Source organism: Pseudophryne corroboree, chromosome 5, assembly GCF_028390025.1.
Source record: "Pseudophryne corroboree isolate aPseCor3 chromosome 5, aPseCor3.hap2, whole genome shotgun sequence".
Classification (NCBI taxonomy): Eukaryota; Metazoa; Chordata; class Amphibia; order Anura; family Myobatrachidae; genus Pseudophryne; species Pseudophryne corroboree.
This window is the reverse complement of record NC_086448.1, coordinates 128,183,450-128,203,069: the sequence shown is the minus strand read 5'-3', so window position 1 is coordinate 128,203,069 and position 19,620 is coordinate 128,183,450. Positions and strand designations below refer to the sequence as shown.

Here is a 19,620-nt window from a genome sequence, read left to right as displayed (position 1 = left end):
TATTTTAGTTCTTGTCTTAAAGTTTATTCCAAAGAGTGTTATTCTGTGAAGTTACTCTATGCTTTACCTGCCATCTGCTATGCTTAGGAGGTTAAAGAGTTTTGTATTAATATTAACCACACAACTGAGTGAGGTGGGTTGTATTCTGTTATACTGTAAGTCACTTTAAGCATATTCTATCATTTCAAGGGCACCAAAGCTTGCTGGCCTTTGCTGTATTGGGGTTCCTCACATGAAATGTGGAGTGTACCTGTACAAGGATTTATTTATTAGATTTGTGAATATTAACGAAGCTAGTTGTTTTACTTTGTCCTATAAAGGGGTTGGGTATGAAATCCCGCCATTCACAATCCCGACGGTCAGGATGCCTACAGCAGCATCCTGACGTATCCCGGTACGTATTTTAACCTTAAGCCTAATCCTATCCTCCCCCTCCTGCAGCCTAACCTTTACCTCTCCCTAGTGCCTAACCTTAGTTCTAACCCCAGCACTTACATTCAGGATCCCGCTGGTGGGATCCCGACTGCCAGGATCCTGACTTCATCCGCTGTAAAGGGTTGTGGTATATAAGGTTGAAATTGTCAACATGATAGAATGTCGACAGACCATCCCTAACTTACCTGGTCCCAGCATTAGTGGCATCTCCAGCAGTGTCTTCTGGGTCCTGATGGCAGGGCCGTAACTACGTGTGTGCCAGGTGTGCCTAGCACACAGCGCAGTTGCCCTGAGGGCACAATTGGCCACATCCCCGTTCCACAGGGACTTTAGTCAGCGGCATTGTAATGAGTTAAACTGACTCATTACAAGCTGCCTGTGTGTGCGAGGAGAGGAGCAGCAGCTTCAGGACAGGGGAGAAAGAGGAGGAGGGAGGGAGACTGGGGAGTCGCAGCAGTGCACTGTAATTGGTGGCGGCGCTGCTGCAGCTGTCCCTCTCCTTCCTCATAGGCTAGCTGCCGCTGCTGTGAATGTTGGGATGCGCTTCCCTCATCCCAGCATTCACTGCGGCGGCGGCCAGCCAGTGTGGAAGGAGAGGGACAGCTGCAGCAGCGCCGCCACCAATTACAGTGCGCTGCTGCAGGCCCCGAGGCTCCCTCCCTCCTCCTCCTCCTCCCTTGCCTGGGATCTGCCAGCAGCTGCTGCACCGAGGAACCTGACTGCGTGAGGCAGTAAGTATCTATAATTTATTATTTCTATCTATCTATCTATCTATCTATCTATCTATCTATCTATCTATCTATCTATCTATTTATCCTGTCTACCTAATGTGTAAAAGGTGGACTCTGCCTGCCGTAACGTGTAAAAAGGGGATTCTGCCTGCCGTAATGTGTAAAAACTTAGGGAACTCTGCCTGCCGTAATGTGTAAAAAGGGGATGCTGTCCGCCGTAATGTGTAAAAAGGGACGCTGTCTGCCGTAATGTGTAAAAAGGGGACGCTGTCTACCGTAATGTGTAAAAAGGGGACGCTGTCCGCCGTAATGTGTAAAAAGGGGAATCTGTCCGCCGTAATGTGTAAAAAGGGGATGCTGTGCGCTGTAATGTGTAAAAAGGTGGAAGCTGTCTGCCGTAATGTGTAAAAAGGGGACGCTGTCTGCCGTAATGTGTAAAAAGGGACGCTGTCTGCCGTACTGTGTAAAAAGGGGACGCTGTCTGCCGTAATGTGTAAAACTGTGGGCGCTGTCTGCCGTAATGTGTAAAAAGGGGGACGCTGTCTGCCGTAATGTGTAAAAAGGGGGACGCTGTCTGCCGTAATGTGTAAAAAGGGGGACGCTGTCTTCCGTAATGTGTAAAAGGTGGATGCTGTCTGCCATAATGGGTAAAAAGGGGACGCTGTCTGCCGTAATGTGTAAAAAAGGGACTCTGCCTGTCGTAATGTGTAAAAAGGGGGACCGTCTGCCATAATGTGTAAAAGGTGGAATCTGTCCGCCGTAATGTGTAAAAGGGGCTCTTCCTGGTGCAGTGACGCTACTGTGCGGCATAATCTTAATAATGGAGACTACTGTGCACCGTTATATGAATTGGTATTATTTTGTGGCCACACTCCTTCCCCATGAAGCCACACCCCTATATTTTTTATGTGCGCCTACGGCGTGCACTGCCCCTATTTTACATAAAGGGGGGGGGGGGGTTGATGTCATTTCTTGCACACAGCACTAAAATGTCTAGTTACGGCACTGGCTGATGGTCATGTGTGGAGCAGCCCCACCCAGCTTGACCCTAACCTCCCACTATTGCCTAGCCATCATCTACTCTAACCTTAATATTAACATCCTGAGAATGTCAGCATTGTTAGTATTGGGAGAGTGTCGACATACAGTAACTGGCGACATTTTGAATGTTGACCTTCTGATCTGCATCCCCCTATAAAGGAGGTCTAAGCACTCAAATTTCTTTTTATTATGTTTTCCCTCCCAAATACTTTGGAAACAAATCTCTCCTAATTATCCATTTTTTTATTATAATGTATTGTGCAGTTTTCCTCCGTGCCTCATTACAAAGAACTGTCTGATAAGTGACTATGCCATACTCCCCAGATACTGATGTGAGAAATGGGCAGACTTCGTTTGGTCTGCCCCCCTGCCATTTGCACGTCCTCAGAGTTTCTTCATTTCTACACCTATGTCTACAATAAAACTGCATGTCATAGATAACAATTCCGGGATATTTAGTACTGATGAGTTATGTTGTTGCAGTACAGTGTGAAGTGTCATTTCCAGGCACCTTGTACAGTTATTGCAGAGAAACCTACTTGAGTAATAATATGTGGCCTTTGTCTCACAGAGATGCCAGACCCTGCCCTGGCGATGCTCGGTGCGTGCTCTAAACGCCATCTGCTGCCCGCTCTCTATGCCCTGGTGAGTAGTACATCATATGTTTCATATTGGGACGTTTCTGAGTAGAAATGCAAATACAGAATGGTGTGATTGTTAATGTGGTTTCCTACAGAGTGTAAATAAATCCATCTTCTAGAAATGGCATTAAAAGCAATTTCTGCCACATACACCTTTTAGGAATATTGTTTTACCATTTGATTTGCCTTATAGATTATTCACCGGATGGACGTGTTGAAGAGTATTTGCTTGTTTTACTGTGTATGTCCATTGCATTGCATTAGATGATCGGTAGAAATCTGTATTACATTGTGCCTAGCGTGCCAACGAAACTACAGAAATAAAAATAAGCATAGTGTAGATTTACAGCATCAGTTGTGTAAGATTACCCCGTGACACTGCTTGAGCATATTGGGCAAATAGTTTTCTTTGTGGCTGAGTATGCCCTATAAAAAATGTACTCTTGGTGCAGGCCCAACGAATACATTCATCCCCATTTAGGTTTTTTTAGATTCATCACACTTTGTGTTATGGTGCCCATATACTTGTGAGATAATCGGTGCTAACCTTCATTTTCGGCCGCATCTGTGAGAGAAATTGAAGGATTGTATGCACACATTTTAGGTACCTATCGACGCGATGCGCGGGCACGCCGATCGAATCTCACGTCTCAAGATAGTGTGCGCTGCACTTAATATTTATCGAATCGCAGTGCGATCGCATGTGTTTTTAAAAACACATACTATATATCGCACTGCGATAGGCACCCGCCGGGAGCGGATGGAGGCCGCTCCCACTCGGCGGTGATGTGCCCATCACGTGATTACCATGCGATCTATCGCATGATAATCACTTTGGCAGCTCAGGTGCGATTTCATCGCACCTGAACTGCTGGTGTGATGCCCCGCGATGTCGCGTCGCGGGGCATCGTACAAGTGTATGGGCACCATAACACTTTGTGGCCTTATGGTATGTAATAGAATAGCCTTACACAAATGGGTTACCTCCCTACTTAGGCAGGAAAAGGAACACCTACAGAAGGTACAGTATACAGTGTGACTCCTGGTTCCCCTGCTTTCTTTGAGACACTTCGCAAACTGTCCCTGAAAAAATCTAAGTAGACATCATGGGTGGAATATTAGGCTGCCATAGAGTTTATCCAAGTAAACTAAATTTATGGCAAATCCGTTTCTCAATTCCTTTTCAACTCCCTGGCATCACTGGATGAAATTGTTATTGAATAATTGCATGAAGGATGTAATTGCAGAACACGTCGCCTCCAGGAGGTAACATCTGGTGAAGGTGTAACATGATGACCACCCTGCTGCTTTTGTGAGATCTTCCTTGGAGCCACGCATGCCCAAAAGGATGCCACTGCCCTTGTGTACTGTGCCCTTCGGATTTCTGACTCCTGATGCCGATAGGTCTTGGAAGCATTTGCGATGAGGTCCTTGATCCATCCTGAGAGATTATGATTGGATGAAACATTCTTGTTACAGAATCCTATGGGAAGGACAACAAGCTGTTCCATCTTTATGATTTAATATAGATGATTTAATAACACGCTTATGTCCCGAGAAATGTAATAGCAAAGCACAGCTCTCTCTGTAAGAGCTATCCTTTGTGATCACAGGACTTTCGGGCCTGGGACCTCGGAGTCCTCCTGTGCATGTACTGATGGCGCGTGCCGCGGCGGGGGTGTTGGGTGGGATCTGATCGGGTAACGTCCAAGCTTGATACATGTGCAAATGCGTCCAAAACTCTGAAAATGTAACTTTCTGCGTTTTGCCCGTATTTTCAAACTCAGTAGATCCCGCCCACACTAGTATATTTTATTGCTGTTTCTTTTTACGATATCTAATTAGCTGATCAGGGAGTTAACCAATTCATTTAAGTTTGCCATGAAGTTGAAAAGGAGCAATAATCTGCAACGGGATAAATATACAGGAATCTTTCAGGGCACGGCATTTGCCAGTCACTTTGTAAGTTAAGGGGCACGTACATCAGGGGAGTATTGGAGCGACTCTCCATTCTCCCGATGCTTGAGTTGGGGGCAGGGGCAGATTTAGGGGTGAGGCTTGCTCCTAGGCACAACCATAAGGGCCGCCCATCGCCTGCCTAATTTTATTATTTTTATTGATTGGTTTTAAGTCCTGAATTTGATGATAGCCAATTTAATAGAACAATAAAGAAAAAGCCATCATGACATTTTCTTTTCTTTTTTTATTATGTATACATACAGTATTTCCTAAGTAGGACAGCTTACAGGGGCAGTATGTGCTTGTCCTATCCATTTACACTCCATTCAAGATGGTATATGGTACAGTACAGTGGAAACATTTTAAAAGTTACTGGTACTTTTTGGGCTGACTACCAACCCAAGCATCCAAGTGCCGCCCCCTGGCAAGTGCTGCCCCTAGACATGTGCCTTGTGGGAAATTTGCCACTGGTTGGGGAATCGGCAAAAATCAAATATGTTGGAAATCCTTGATTTGCAGATTCCAATAACTTTGTTTCGGAATCTGCAAATCAAGGATTTCCAACATGTTTGATTTTGTTGATTCCCCAACCAGTGGCAAATTTCCCATCAGAGTCGGGAATTTTTTAACATATTGTCGATCTGCTGAAACAATTGCTGATTATCAGTTTGAGATTGGCATTGGCATAAGTCTGCTAACCTATTAAAAAAGTTGGCTATATTTCTAAACAATTTTATTGCTGAAGGAATATGTACTCAATTGAATGGTATCAGAAAAGCCACATTGATCTAAGAGAATACAGGGCCATACAACAATTTGTGCTCCTTTTATGGTGTAGGTGTCCTAATCAGCACCATGGGGGTCATTCCGAGTTGATCGCTCGCTGCCGATTTTCGCAGCGCAGCGATCAGGTAAAAAAAGAGCAAAACTGCATATGCACCGCAATGCGCACGCGCGTCCTACGGGTACAAACAGCATCGTTGCTGTGCAATGCTTCTAGCGACTAATCCATTTGCACAACCGATCGCAAGGAGATTGACAGGAAGAGGGCATTTATGGGTGTCAATTGACCGTTTTCTGGGAGTGGTTGGGAAAATGCAGGCGTGTCCAGGTGTTTGCAGGGCGGGTATCTGATGTCAATTCCAGGACCTCCGTCGCTGAAATCATCACACCGGATAAGGAACTACAGGGCTGGTCTTATTTTGCACAAAATGTTTTTGTACTGCTCGGCTGCACGTGCGATCGCACACTTGCAAAGCGAAAATACACTCCCCCGTGAGTGGCGACTATGCGTTTGCATGGCTGCTAAAAGTAGCTAGTGTGCGATCAACTCGGAATGAGGGCCCATATCATTTAGCTCTTCCCTTTATCAGATGTTGTTTTGCTAATTTTATTATATGCTTTTTGGGTATGATTCAGGGCAAAACCATGCTGCACTGCATTTGAGGCAGATGTAACGGGTGGTATTCAGTATGCTGGCTGTTGGGATCCCGGCGCTCAGTATACCGGCGCCGGAATCCTGACACCCGGCATACCGACACCTATTCTCCCTCTTGGGGATCCACGACCCCCCTGGAGGGAGAATAAATAGCTTGGCGAGCGCAGTGTAGCGAGCGCAGCGAGACCGAAAGGGGCTCATTTGCGCTCGCCCAGATGCCGGCGGTCAGGATCCTGGCGCCAGTATGCTCGGCGCCGGGATCCCGGCTGCCGGCATAACATACAATACTACACCCAGGAGTAACGTGCAGAGAGAATGGGGGTGGGGTGTGTCCGAAGTCTAAATGGCTGTGTTAAAATAAAAGTGTCTAACAGTATTTACCATGCACAGAAATAATATAGCCCACCCACATTTAAATATCTCTGCACATGTTACATCTGCCCCACCTGCAATGCAATTTACTTTGCTTACAAATCTGAATCAGGCCTATTGTATTTACCCAGAGCCGGCCCTAGCTATAGGCAGCCCAGGCAATTGCCTAGGGCATCTGCCTTCATATAGTGGCCGGCTCTGTAACCATTTGTGGTCGTGGGGCACCCGAGGTTCGGTGCCCGCTGTCGGCCCTGCTCTTATGTGAGCAGAGCCGCCTGTGGTAGCACCGGAGAGTGTACCTGCAGTTATGGAGCTGTTGAAGGGCAGCCTGGGCATCCCAACGCCCGCTGCCCCTAACATAGATGGCCGCCACATCGGGAGGAGGGCTGCTGCGCATGCTCGCCAGCAGCAGCTCCTCCCATGCTCCTTTGCGGAGTCAGGCTGACTCCGGGCACCTCTGCGCATCGAGTCAACGATTGTGACTGAGCCACTGCTCTTCTAGACCAGTGGTCTCAACCTCGGTCCTCAAGTGCCCCCAACAGTTCATGTTTTCCAGGTCTCCTCACAGGATTGCAAGTGAAATAATTTGCTCCACCTGTGGATCTTTTACAATGTGTCAGTGAGTAATGAATACACCTGTTCAACTGCTAGGTGACCTTTAAAACATGAACTGTTGGGGGTGTCACCAACGCAAAGCAGAGCAGCAGCTTCAAAAATGAAGGGGCGGCCAGAACTATATTTGTTTAATACAAAAAACAGTAAGGCAGTTTAATTAATTCAGTGTCAGTGTCTCTGTAATTTTGGTGGGCTGCGCGTGTGTGTATGTGCGTGTGTGTGTGTATGCATGTGTGTATGCATGTGTGTATATATATATATATATATATATATACATACATATACATGCGCGCACACACACACGCACATGTAGAATTGGTGGGGGGGGGGGGGGGGGAGTACAGCAAGCCCCTTGCGGGCTCACTGCGCTCACCACGGGTTCTATTCCCACTCTATGGGTGTTGTGGACACCCACGAGTGGGAATAGTCCCTGTTGGTCGGCATGCCGACCGTCTGGATAGTGAGGGGGAGGTCATGTGACCGTCGGTCTCCTGACCGCCGGTCACATGAATACCACCCATGTAGATGGGCACTCGTTGTATTATCAAAACACCTGCCAGGGCGCCATCCTAAGGGTTAACAATATACATACTGTATCCCTGATCCCAGAGACGAGGCGGCACTCCACAGTCTTGATAAAGTGCAATAAGTAAGGCCGTGGAGTGCCTCCTTGCCTGTGAGATCAGTGTGTGTGTGTGTGTGTGTGTGTGTGTGTGTGTGTATATATATATATATATATATATATGTGTGTGTGTGTGTATGTATGTATATATATATATATCTATATATATATATATATCTATATCCATGTAGTGAACTCGGCACTCGCTTATAATAAAACTGCAATCCTAACTAAAATCCTGCTGTGTGTGTAGTTTTCCTCCTCTCTGCCACTTCCCCTATGCTGTGAGTGCCCGCAGCATCATCTCCTCCATACCTCTCTCTTGTCCCTGTCCTCTCTGTCCTGTACCCACTCTCATGTCCCTGTCCCCTCTGTCCTGTACCCACTCATGTCCCTGTCCCCTCTGTCCTGTACCCACTCTCATGTCTCTGTCCGCTCTGTCCTGTACCTGTCACCCCTCTCTCCTGTTCCCTCTGTCCTGTCCCTCCTATCTTGGTCCTATGACTTTTGTCCTGTCACAGTCCTGTCCCCACTGTATTGTCCCAGTCCTCACTGTCATATCCCTGTCCCCTCTGTCCCAGCACTTTCCCTCCTCTCTCCTGTCCCTTCTGTCTTGTCCCTGTCTTCTCTGACCTTGCCCTGTCACCTCTGTCCTGTTCCTATCACTCCTCTCTCCTGTCCCCATTGTTCTGTCCTGTCCTTGCTCAATCTGTGCTGGTCCTGACACCTGTGTTCTAGCCTGTCCATGTCACCTCTACTGTCACTTCTGTACTGTCCCTGTCACTTCTCTCCTGCCTTGCCTTTTGTTTTGCTAACACTGTCCTGTCCCTGTCACCTCTTACCTACCCTTTCACCTCTGTCCTGGTCCTTTCCGCACTGTCATGTCCCTGTCACCACTTTCTCCTGTCCCTACTATTCTGCCCTAACCCTCTCTCTGTCACCCAGTGTCCTCCTGCCACGCACTATTTCCATCACACACTATCTCCCTGCCTCCCTTTCCCTCTGCAGTCACTCACTATCTCCCTGTTACCCCTGCCTCCTAGGGCATCAAATTGGCTAGGGCCGGCACCAGGGCCGGATCTAGGGGGAAGGGGGGGTGAAGGGGGCGACCCCCCCCCCCCCCTAACACAGTCATAGCCACGCCCACTATTGAGCAGAAGAGAGCTCTCCTGGGAGCATGAGGCAGAACGATGTGCTGCAGCTTATACCACAGCAGCACAGAGGAGCCAGGAGAGCAAGGGTTACAGAGCATTTGCCCCTCACTTGCTGGTGTGTGGGTACTAGGGCTAATAAATACAATTACCCCATAGCACAGTCACATGCAGGGGCGGATTGGGAACAAAAAGCGGCCCTGGAAAAATTTGGACTAGTGGCCCCACATGGGCAGCACCAGAGGTGTAAGGTCTAGCCATAGACAATGCCAGCAGCACCCTCCCCACAAGACTTTCCAGATAGTGGGCATGTCCAGCATCAAGGGGGAAGTTAAAAAGAAATACAATTAAATATTATGAGCACATTATATGATACACCTTCAGAATTTAGGAAACCATATCATCTTTAGAAAGATATATTTTCTTGCTTATTACACCAACCGCGTATCCCAATCACTATTCACCCAATCTTATATGATGGACAAGCAGGCAGACAGAGCATACACTAGATCATCTGTAATTACAGGCTAAGTGGCAAAGTAATTTTCATATATGCAAATTATTTTGCATCTTATTCATTATGTCTATAAAAAGGACCACATGTCCTCAAACAAAACAGGCCCCATGGGTGCGTCGGCCCACCGGGGATCTTCCCTGTGAACCCTATGGCCAATCCGCCTCTGGTCCCATGTACATAAAACAATCACAAAGCTCTGTCTCACTCAAAAAGTTCAGTCAGAATTGAGAGAGGAGTTAGGATTGCAGATGGGAGGAGTTGGGACTGTAGAGGGAGGAGTCAAGATTAAACAGTAAACCGCCCTCCCCTAAAGAAAAGTCTAGATCCGTCCCTGGCCGCCACTGTGTTCGACTCAGGATGAAACCAAACTAATGTATGTGCAGTGGTACACTGCATATGAGATTCGCAAAGACCCAAGCCCTGGCCAGGTCTGCTATCTCCATAACTCACAAAAAATACAACCATCCTGATGCATCAGACAGAATACTAGTACACTACACAATCTAGGTTAAAGAGTCTGAGTTGCAAAACACTGCAATTGTCCAGGGGAAACTGCAGCATTATGAAGCTTTGGCTTGTTTTATACACAAGCCAAGGCTTCTCTTTGCAGTGATAAAGTAACAGTGGGGCTTAAATGTGTATTAAGATAAGATTATTTAGATATAAAATGTTTTTGTTTTTTTGGTGAATGGCCTTTAGTGTCTTTGTATAACGCCCTGATTCTCTTTCATGTACTTGCCGAACAGTGCTGTAGATCCAGGGCTGCCTCCTGCATACTCCTTCTTTCTCTAATTGTACAATTAATGTATTTTCATTAGGCAGAACCTAGCAAAATCCCGCTTGCCCGGCGGTAGCTGGAGCTGGTGGTAGAGCGCAGCTGCATGACAGGTGGGAGGTAGGAGGATCGATGATGTTGCCATACCAGGATACATTGCAATTGAGCCTGTGCAAGCGCCCATTCTGACGGGGTCAGAGGGCATTAAAGATGTCGCCTTTGGCTCTCTGATATACATAGTGAATTTCTGTGATTCCTGTGATACTGTGCATGCAGAATGGACAAAAAGCATCCCCCCAACAGCCGGTCAGTGCCCAAACAAGGCAAGTCACCATTAGGTAGGTGTGTGGATGTGCCATTAGATTAGTGAGGAATATTAAACTGCTGGCATGTCTTATTGATTTATTACCAGTTATTTATATAGCGTACACATATTCCGCAGCGCTGTACAGAGAATATTTGTCCATTCACATCAGTCCCTGCCCCAGTGGAGCTTACAATCTATATTCCCTATCACATGTACACACAGACACATTCACGCTATGGTTAATTTTTGTTGGGAGCCAATTAACATACCAGTATATTTTTGGATTGTGGGAGGAAACCGGAGAACCCGGAGGAAACCCATGCAAGCACGGGGAGGATATACAAACTCCACACAGTTGGGGCCATGGTGGGAATTGAACCCATGACCTCAGTGCTGTGAGGCAGTAGTGCTAACCATTACACCATCTTCATTTCAAGTGTGCCTGTAGCAGCAGCAATGGGTCCTAAAAAGAAGTTGTCAAAGAAGAAGCATTTAGTGTGTAGTCTGCGATAAATCTTTTACTGGGAATGAAGATACGGTGTTCTGTGATGAATGTGTACAAGTGCCTGCACCTGTTTCTAGTCAGCAGTCTAGCCAGCCTCAGGAGATTATGGAATCGATAAAACAGTAATTTGTCTCTAAGAGGAGTTCTTAGCTCTACAGGGGTCTAAAAGAACCAGGTCCCAGGCGATCCTTGATTACGAGTATGGTGCAGCTACCCCAGAACATGGCGCTGGGTAAGATTTTGAATATTTTTCTCATGAGGAATCAGGAGAAATTTGTGAGGATACAGGAGCTTTCAATGTAGACCTTGTGGAAAATAAATTTAAAACTATTTCTAAGTCTATGAGCTATAAAGATGACTCTGAGCAGAATGATGAACAGGACCTGTTGCTGGAGAATAGATATAAAAGAGGTAGTGTCTTTCCTGTACCTAAGATTATGAAAGAAATTGTAATTAACTACTTGACTGGCATTGCCGCATGTGATGCGACCAGAGCCAGGTGTACGTTACCTGGCTAGGTCGCATCACATGCGACGCGCTGCTTGCCATGTCCCACCTCATCTGGAGGAGGAGATCTGTGTTGCACAAGTGCAGAACAATTCTCCTCTGGCTGCCTGGATTCACCGGAGTGATCCAATATCACTTCCTGAATCGTGCCCCAGAATGCCTTGCAGCCGGCATTCTGGACCGCATGCTCTGGGAAGCACAGTGCAGGGAGGGGAACTTAGTTCCTCTCTCAGCATATTGTGGCTGCAGCAGGGGGGACGGATCATCAATCCGTACTGTACTCTGCTATACTCTGTACTGCTGTACTCTGCATGTGGTGGTGGTCAGGAGGAGAATATGCCCATAGGTATGTAGTGTTCACTCTAGGATTTTTTTAGGGCAGGGTGCTAATCACGGGGAGGGCACATTTTTCATTCGGGAGGGCACATTTTTCAGTTAGAAGGGCAAAATTAGGTACATACAGTACTATAATGCTTGGTGCTCCCATTCTGACATGCCAAAGAATGGACAGTGCGCGCCGAAGGCGCGCTGCAAAAATTTAGGGGCGTTGTTTTTCGTGGGGAAGGGGCACGGCCACATAATAGTGGCAATTCACATTACACCACAGAGTAGTGCAGCTAATACACACTGCACCAGGTAGAACCTCCTATACACACTGCACCAGGTAGAGCACGTTATACATATTGCGCCAGATAGAGCACATTCTACACTTTGCGCCAGGCAGAGCACGTTATACACAATGCACCAGATAGAGAGCACTGAGAAACATTGCACCAGGTAGAGAGCACGTTATACACATTGCACCAGGTAGAGAGCACTGAAAAACATTGCACCAGGTAGAGAGCACGTTATACACATCGCACCAGGTAGAGAGCACTGAGAAACATTGCACCAGGTAGAGAGCACTGAGAAACATTGCACCAGGTAGAGAGCACGTTATACACATTGCACCAGGTAGAGAGCACATTATACACATTGCACCAGGTAGAGAGCACGCTATACAGATTGCACCAGGTAGAGAGCACGTTATACACATTGCACCAGGTAGAGAGCACTGAGAAACATTGCACCAGGTAGAGAGCACGTTATACACATTGCACCAGGTAGAGAGCACTGAAAAACATTGCATCAGGTAGAGAGCACGTTATACACATTGCACCAGGTAGAGAGCACTGAGAAACATTGCACCAGGTAGAGAGCACATTATACACATTGCACCAGGTAGAGAGCACTGAGAAACATTGCAGCAGGTAGAGAGCACGTTATACACATTGCACCAAGTAGAGAGCACTGAGAAACATTGCACCAGGTAGATAGCACATTATACACATTGCACCAGGTAGAGAGCACGTTATACACATTGCACCAGGTAGAGAGCACGTTATACACATTGCACCAGGTAGAGAGCACTGAGAAACATTGCAGCAGGTTGAGAGCACTGAGACACATTGCACCAGGTAGAGAGCACTGAGACACACTGCACCAGGTAGAGAGCACTGAGACACACTGCACCAGGTAGAGAGCACTGAGAAACTTTGCACCAGGTAGAGAGCACTGAGACACATTGCACCAGGTAGAGAGCACTGAGAAACATTGCAGCAGGTTGAGAGCACTGAGACACATTGCACCAGGTAGAGAGCACTGAGACACACTGCACCAGGTAGAGAGCACTGAGACACACTGCACCAGGTAGAGAGCACTGAGAAACTTTGCACCAGGTAGAGAGTACTGAGACACATTGCACCAGGTAGAGAGCACTGAGAAACTTTGCACCAGGTAGAGAGCACTGAGAGACACTGCACCAGGTAGAGAGCACTGAGACACACTGCACCAGGTAGAGAGCACTGAGACACACTGCACCAGGTAGAGAGCACTGAGACACACTGCACCAGGTAGAGAGCACTGAGACACACTGCACCAGGTAGAGAGCACTGAGACACACTGCACCAGGTAGAGAGCACTGAGACACACTGCACCAGGTAGGGCACATTTTTGATCTCTGCTTTTTTTGTGCCAATTTTACTTACTGGGGGCTGATGCTGCTGGAGTTGATCGCCCTGGTCCCCCCTCACACACCGCGGAGCTGGTTGAAAATGGCCACCACACTGATCCATGCACACAGAGGAGGGAGGGCTGGGTTTGCCTCGGCGGGAGAAGCAAACCCAGCCCTCCTTAGCTTACCAGATCCCCTTCAGCCAGCGCATCAGCGCGACAAGCCTAAGGCAGCTGCAGGGGGCAGTGACAGCGCGGCGGGACAGAGCGGCGGGGAGGAGCAGGGGGCAGCGACAGCGCGATGTGACAGAGCAGCGGGGAGGAGCAGGGGGGCAGTGACAGCGCGATGTGACAGAGCGGCGGGGAGGAGCAGGGGGCAGTGACAGCGCGATGTGACAGAGCGGCGGGGAGGAGCAGGGGGCAGTGACAGCGCGATGTGACAGAGCGGCGGGGAGGAGCAGGGAGCAGTGACAGCACACCCAGGCGGGGGTGAGTAGGCAGTCCTTTAGTAATCAGCAGGGCGGGCACAAACGGGCAGGGCACATTCTGCCACTCAGAAAAGGGGCAGGGCGCAGCGCCCCGTGAAAGAAGGCTAGAGTGAACACTAGGTATGTCTTGGCGACATACTGGTCTCTGGGAAATCAAGAGAAATAGTACAAAACAGATTAGACCGGACTATAACAGTTCTACAATTCCATAGCTGGATAATAAATTGGGAGAAAAGCCAGCTAATACCAGTGCAAGAGATACCTAGGTGTGGGAGATTCTTTACAGTACAGAATTACATTCTCTGTGGAGAGATACCGAAAGAACCAGGAACTATAAACAGTAGTGCCGTTGTGCAGCAAAATCCAACTTCGCACACGACTTTGCCTTCTGGGTATGATGTCATAAACTATAGACACAGTCCCATGGGAAAGATGGCGAATGAGATAACTACAGTGAAATATACTTATTATTTATTTTAACAGTCTCTTATATAGCGCAGCATATTCCGCTGCGCTTTACAATTAGAACAAACAGTAATAGAACAAAACTGGGCAAAAACAGAAAGACATAGAGGTAGGAAGAACCTGCTCGCAAGCTTACAACCTATAGGGAAATAGGCACTGATACACAAGGATAGATGCTACCTATTGCATAATGGTCCACCAGATTGCAGAGGTTCTTAATAGAGATGTGCGGCGGGCACTTTTCGTGTTTTGGTTTTCGATCTGGATCCTCGCTCGTGTTTTGAATCTGGATTGGTTTTGCCAAAACCACCCTTTCGGGTTTTGGTTTTAAATCTGGATGATTTTTGAAAAACACATAAAAACAGCTAAAATCACAGAATTTGGGGGTAAGTTTGATCCTACGGTATTAACCTCAATAACATTCATTTCCACTCATTTCCAGTCTATTCTGAACACCTTACAATATTGTTTTTTAGGCCAAGGTTGCTGGATGACTAAGCTAAGTGACCCAAGTGGCTGGCACAAACACCTGGCCCATCTAGGAGTGGCATTGCAATGGCAGACAGGATGGAACTTTTAAAAACTAGGCCCCAAAGAGCACATAGTGCAAAGAAGAAAAAGAGGTGCACCGAGGTCGCTGGATGACTAAGCTAAGATGACTGGATGACTAAGCTAAGCAGCACAAACACCTGGCCCATCTGAGAGTGGCACTGCAGTGGCAGACAGGATGGCATATTTAAAAAAAATAGGCCCCAAACAGCACATCATGCAAACAAAAAAAAGATATGCAATGAGGTAGCTGTTTGACTAAGCTAAGCGACACAAGTGTGCGGCACAAACACCTGGCCCATCTAAGAGTGGCACGCAGTGTCTGAATGTCGAGAGTGGCCCACAATTTTTTGGCCCACCGACAGCATCTCCTTCACGCCCGTCATTTTTCAAAAAATTCTGCACCACCAAATTCATTGTATGTGCAAAACATGGGACGTGCTGGAATTTGCCCAGATGTAATACACGCAGATTATTGGTGGCGTTGTCCAATATTACAAATCCCCAGGAGAGTCTAAGTGCGGTAAGCCATTGTGCGATGATGTCCGTCTGTCTCCGTAAGAGGTTGTCAGCGGTGTGCCTCTTACGGAAACTGGTGATACACAGCGTAGCCTGCCTGGGGACGAGCTGGCGTTTGTGAGATGCTGCTACTGGTGCCGCTGCTGTTGTTGCTGCGGGGGGCGATACATCTACCCAGTGGGCTGTCACAGTCATGTAGTCCTTAGTTTGCCCTGCTCCACTTGTCCACATGTCCGTGGTGAAGTAGACACTGGGTACAACCGCATTTTTCAGGACACTGAGGACACTTTTCTTAATGTCCCTGTACATTCTGGGAATCACTTTCCTAGTGAAGTGGAATCTAGATGGGATTTGGTACCGGGGACACACTGCCTTCATCAATTGTCTAAATCCTACTGCACTAATGGCGGATACCGGATGCACGTCTAACACCAACATAGCTGTCAAGGCCTCAGTTATCCACTTTGCAACAGGCTGTCATGTTTCATCTTCCTTGCAAAGGACTGTTGGACAGTCAATTGCTTAGTTGAAGTAGTACAAGTGGTCTTCCGACTTCCCCTCTGGGATGACGATCGTCTCCCAGCAGCAACAACAGCAGCAGCAGTAGGAGGAAGTGGTTCTTGATCTTTCCCTATTTTATCCTCCAAATTTTTGTTCTCCATTATTTTTCTGGAGTTATATAACAATATGGTGCACAGGAGAGCATACCTCTACACCACACAGGGCAAACCCTGTAAAATTTATTTGGATTAAATATTATTAACCCCTTTATTTGGAGTAAATAATATACAGCACAGAACAGCACCACTGGACTTATACGGCAGCACCACTGGACTGGACTTATACGACAGTACCACTGGACTTATGCGGCAGTACCACTGGACTTATGCGGCAGTACCACTGGGCTGGACTTATTCGGCAATGTCACCGGACTTATACAGCAATATCACTGGACTTATACGGCAGTATCACTGGACTGGATTTATACGGCAGTACCACTGGACTGGACTTATACGGCAGTACCCCTGGACTTATACGGCAGCAGCACTGGACTTATGGCAGCACAGGACACCACCACTGGACTGATGCAGCACAACACGGCACCACTGTACTGTACTTATACAGCAGCAGCACTGGACTTATGGCAGCACAGGACACCACCACTGGACTTATGGCAGCACAGGACACCACTACTGGACTGATGCAGCACAACATGGCACCGCTGTACTGGACTTATACAGCAGCACTGGACTTATGGCAGCACAGGACACCACCACTGGACTTATGGCAGCACAACACAGCACCACTGCACTGGACTTATACAGCAGCACTGGACTTATGGCAGGCAGCACAGGACACAACACTGTGACTGGATTGATGCAGCACAAGACACCACCACTGGACTGATGCAGCACAAGACAGCACTGGAATGACACATAAGAGCAGGTCGACTCGTCACACCACTTTCCCGCACAGACAGATACTGAGTAGAGAGACACGTCCTCTCGCTACACTCTCCAGGACTGGAGTGAAAATGGTGGCTCCTTATATGGAAACCAAAACCCGCTAGAATCCGACAGCGGGATTATGAAGTTTTGCCTCGTTCTGGTTTCCGAGTCTGGTGGGAAGTCCCGAGCCGGACTCTGATCCGAGCTCAGGATATGAAGTTCAGGGGGGTTCGGTTTTCAGGGAACCGAACCCACTTGTCTTTTGTTCTTAATGGGTTGTATGATATGATCACCCAGCAATGTTGGAAAACAAAATATGTGAGGTTATGTGGACTGTACAGAGAGGTTGTAATTAGATAGGGAAGCACTGAAGGTTATGTGGGTGGATCTGGAATTTAATAAGCTTGTCTGAAGAGGTGAGTTTTCAGGGAACGTTTAAAGGTTTGGAGACTAGAGGTGAGTCTTATTGTGTGTGGGAGGGCATTCCACGGATTAGGAGAAGCCTGGATATAGGAGCTAATTCAGGTTGGATAGCAAATTCTGCTAAACAGCAGAATTTGTTATCCTTTGTATCACATGCTGTGGGCCACCCATCACAGGGCAAGACCGCCCAGCATGCTGACCGGAGCCTCCCCCAGTTGAACAAGCAGAAATTGTGGAGCGTTCGCAATTTCTTCTTGTTAGCCTGACTCACCACCAGTTTCCTGATTGCAGCGGGTTCGTGTGATGTCATGCAGTCGCCGTGTTCAGGCCCACGGCATGCCCCCGTTCATCCACCTCCACCCCCCATTCACGACGCACCTCCCCTGCAACGCTCCATCTCTTCCCTGGAAACGGAGCGTTGCTGCCGCCCCGCCTCACGACCGCCTCTGCCTGTCAATCCCCCCGCATAAAATGCGGACACATGCGCAGGATGGGCGCTGTGCATGCACCCGCATCTTTTAAGCAAAAATTCCGGTTGGATCGCACACTGTGATCGAACCTGAATTAGCCCCAAAGTCCTGTAATTTTGAGTGGGAGCAAGTAATACGTGTGGATGAGAGACTGAGATCGTGTGCAGAGTGGAGAGGTCTGGTAGGGCGATATTTTGAGATGCGTCAAGAGATGTATGATGGTGCAGTTTGGTTAATAACCTTGTATGTAAGTAAAAGTATTTTAGATTTAACACGGTAACCAATGGAGGGACTGACAGAGCGGATCAGCAGACGATGACCGTCTAGCAAGGAAGATTAGCCTCGCAGCTGCATTTAGAATGGATTGTAGTGGTGAGAGCCTATGTTTGGGAAGACCAGTAAGGAGACTATTGCAATTATTATTACTATTATTATTAGAGTGAACAAATAAGCAAAACATGAAGACAGTGACTTACAGCTCAATACAATATAGGACAAGTACAGGGTATATAAACATAGCTGCGTCAGTAAACAGCACTGAAATAAGTATCAGGGTGGCAGAAAACCAAAGGATTTGGTGCCATCAAAGGGAGTATTGAAAAGAAGATAAGTTAAGTAAGAGACCGTCAATGCGGTTGATGATGAGAGCATGGATTAGAGTTTTTGCAGTGTCTTGTGTAAGATAAGGACGTATTTAGGATATGTTTTTTAGGTGCATGTAACATGATTTAGAGACAGATTGAATGTGTGGAACAAAGGACAGTTTAGAATCAAGGATGACACCTAGGCAGCGAGCTTGTGGGATAGGGTGGATAGTCGCATTGTCAACAGTAATGGAGATATCAGGTTGGTAACTACTTTTGGCTGGTGGGAAAATAATTCTGTTTTGGAAATGTTGAGTTTGAGGTGGCGAGATGACATCCAAGATGAAATGGCAGACACGCATTCAGTGACACGAACCAATACAGATGGTGATAAATCTGGGGAGGATAGGTAGATTTGAGTATCATCAACGTACAAATGATGCTGAAATCCGAAGGAGCTGATTAGTTTACCAGGAGATGAGGTATAGATTGAGGAAAGCAGAGGACCTAAGACTGAGCCTTGCGTTACTCCAACTGAAAGAGGTAGAGAAGAGGAGGTAGAATCAGAGAAGTGAACACTGAAAGAGCGATTAGATAGCTAGGATGAGAACCAAGTAAGGGCTGAAGACCTAGAGATTGTAGTGTTTTTATGACAAGAGAATGGTCAAAATTGTCAAAGCAGAGAGATCTAGAAGAATAAGAAGTGTGTAATGTCCTTTCGATCTAGCAGTGACCAGATCGTTAACTACTTTGGTCAGTGCCATTTCTGTGGAGTGTTGGGCACGAAAGCCTGACTGAAGTGGGTCCAGTAAGTTGTGGGAGTAAAGAAAGTGTGTAAGGCGAGTGTAGGCAAGTCTCTCAAGTAGCTTGGAGAGACATGAGAGATGAGACGGTAGTTAGAGAGAGTGTTTGGGTCAGAATTGTGTTTTTTTCAGAATGGTAGTAATTACTGCATGCTTAAACAGAGAAGGAAAGATACCAGTACAGAGAGAGAGAGATTACAAATTTTAGTTAAGGTTGAGATAAGCACAGGAGACAAAGTTTTACCTACTTGTGAGGGTATAGG

At 47.2% G+C, this 19,620-nt stretch overlaps 1 protein-coding gene across 2 annotated transcripts in view; it reads left to right on the top strand.

Annotated features, from left to right (window-relative positions):
• GSDME (gasdermin E) overlaps nucleotides 1–19,620 on the top strand; it is a 297,722-nt gene that overhangs the window by 255,160 nt on the left and 22,942 nt on the right. For both annotated transcript variants that reach the window (XM_063921700.1, XM_063921701.1), the window contains exon 10: nucleotides 2,779–2,852. In XM_063921700.1, the coding sequence (XP_063777770.1) occupies nucleotides 2,779–2,852 (74 nt within the window). The remainder of the gene's footprint in view (nucleotides 1–2,778; nucleotides 2,853–19,620) is intronic.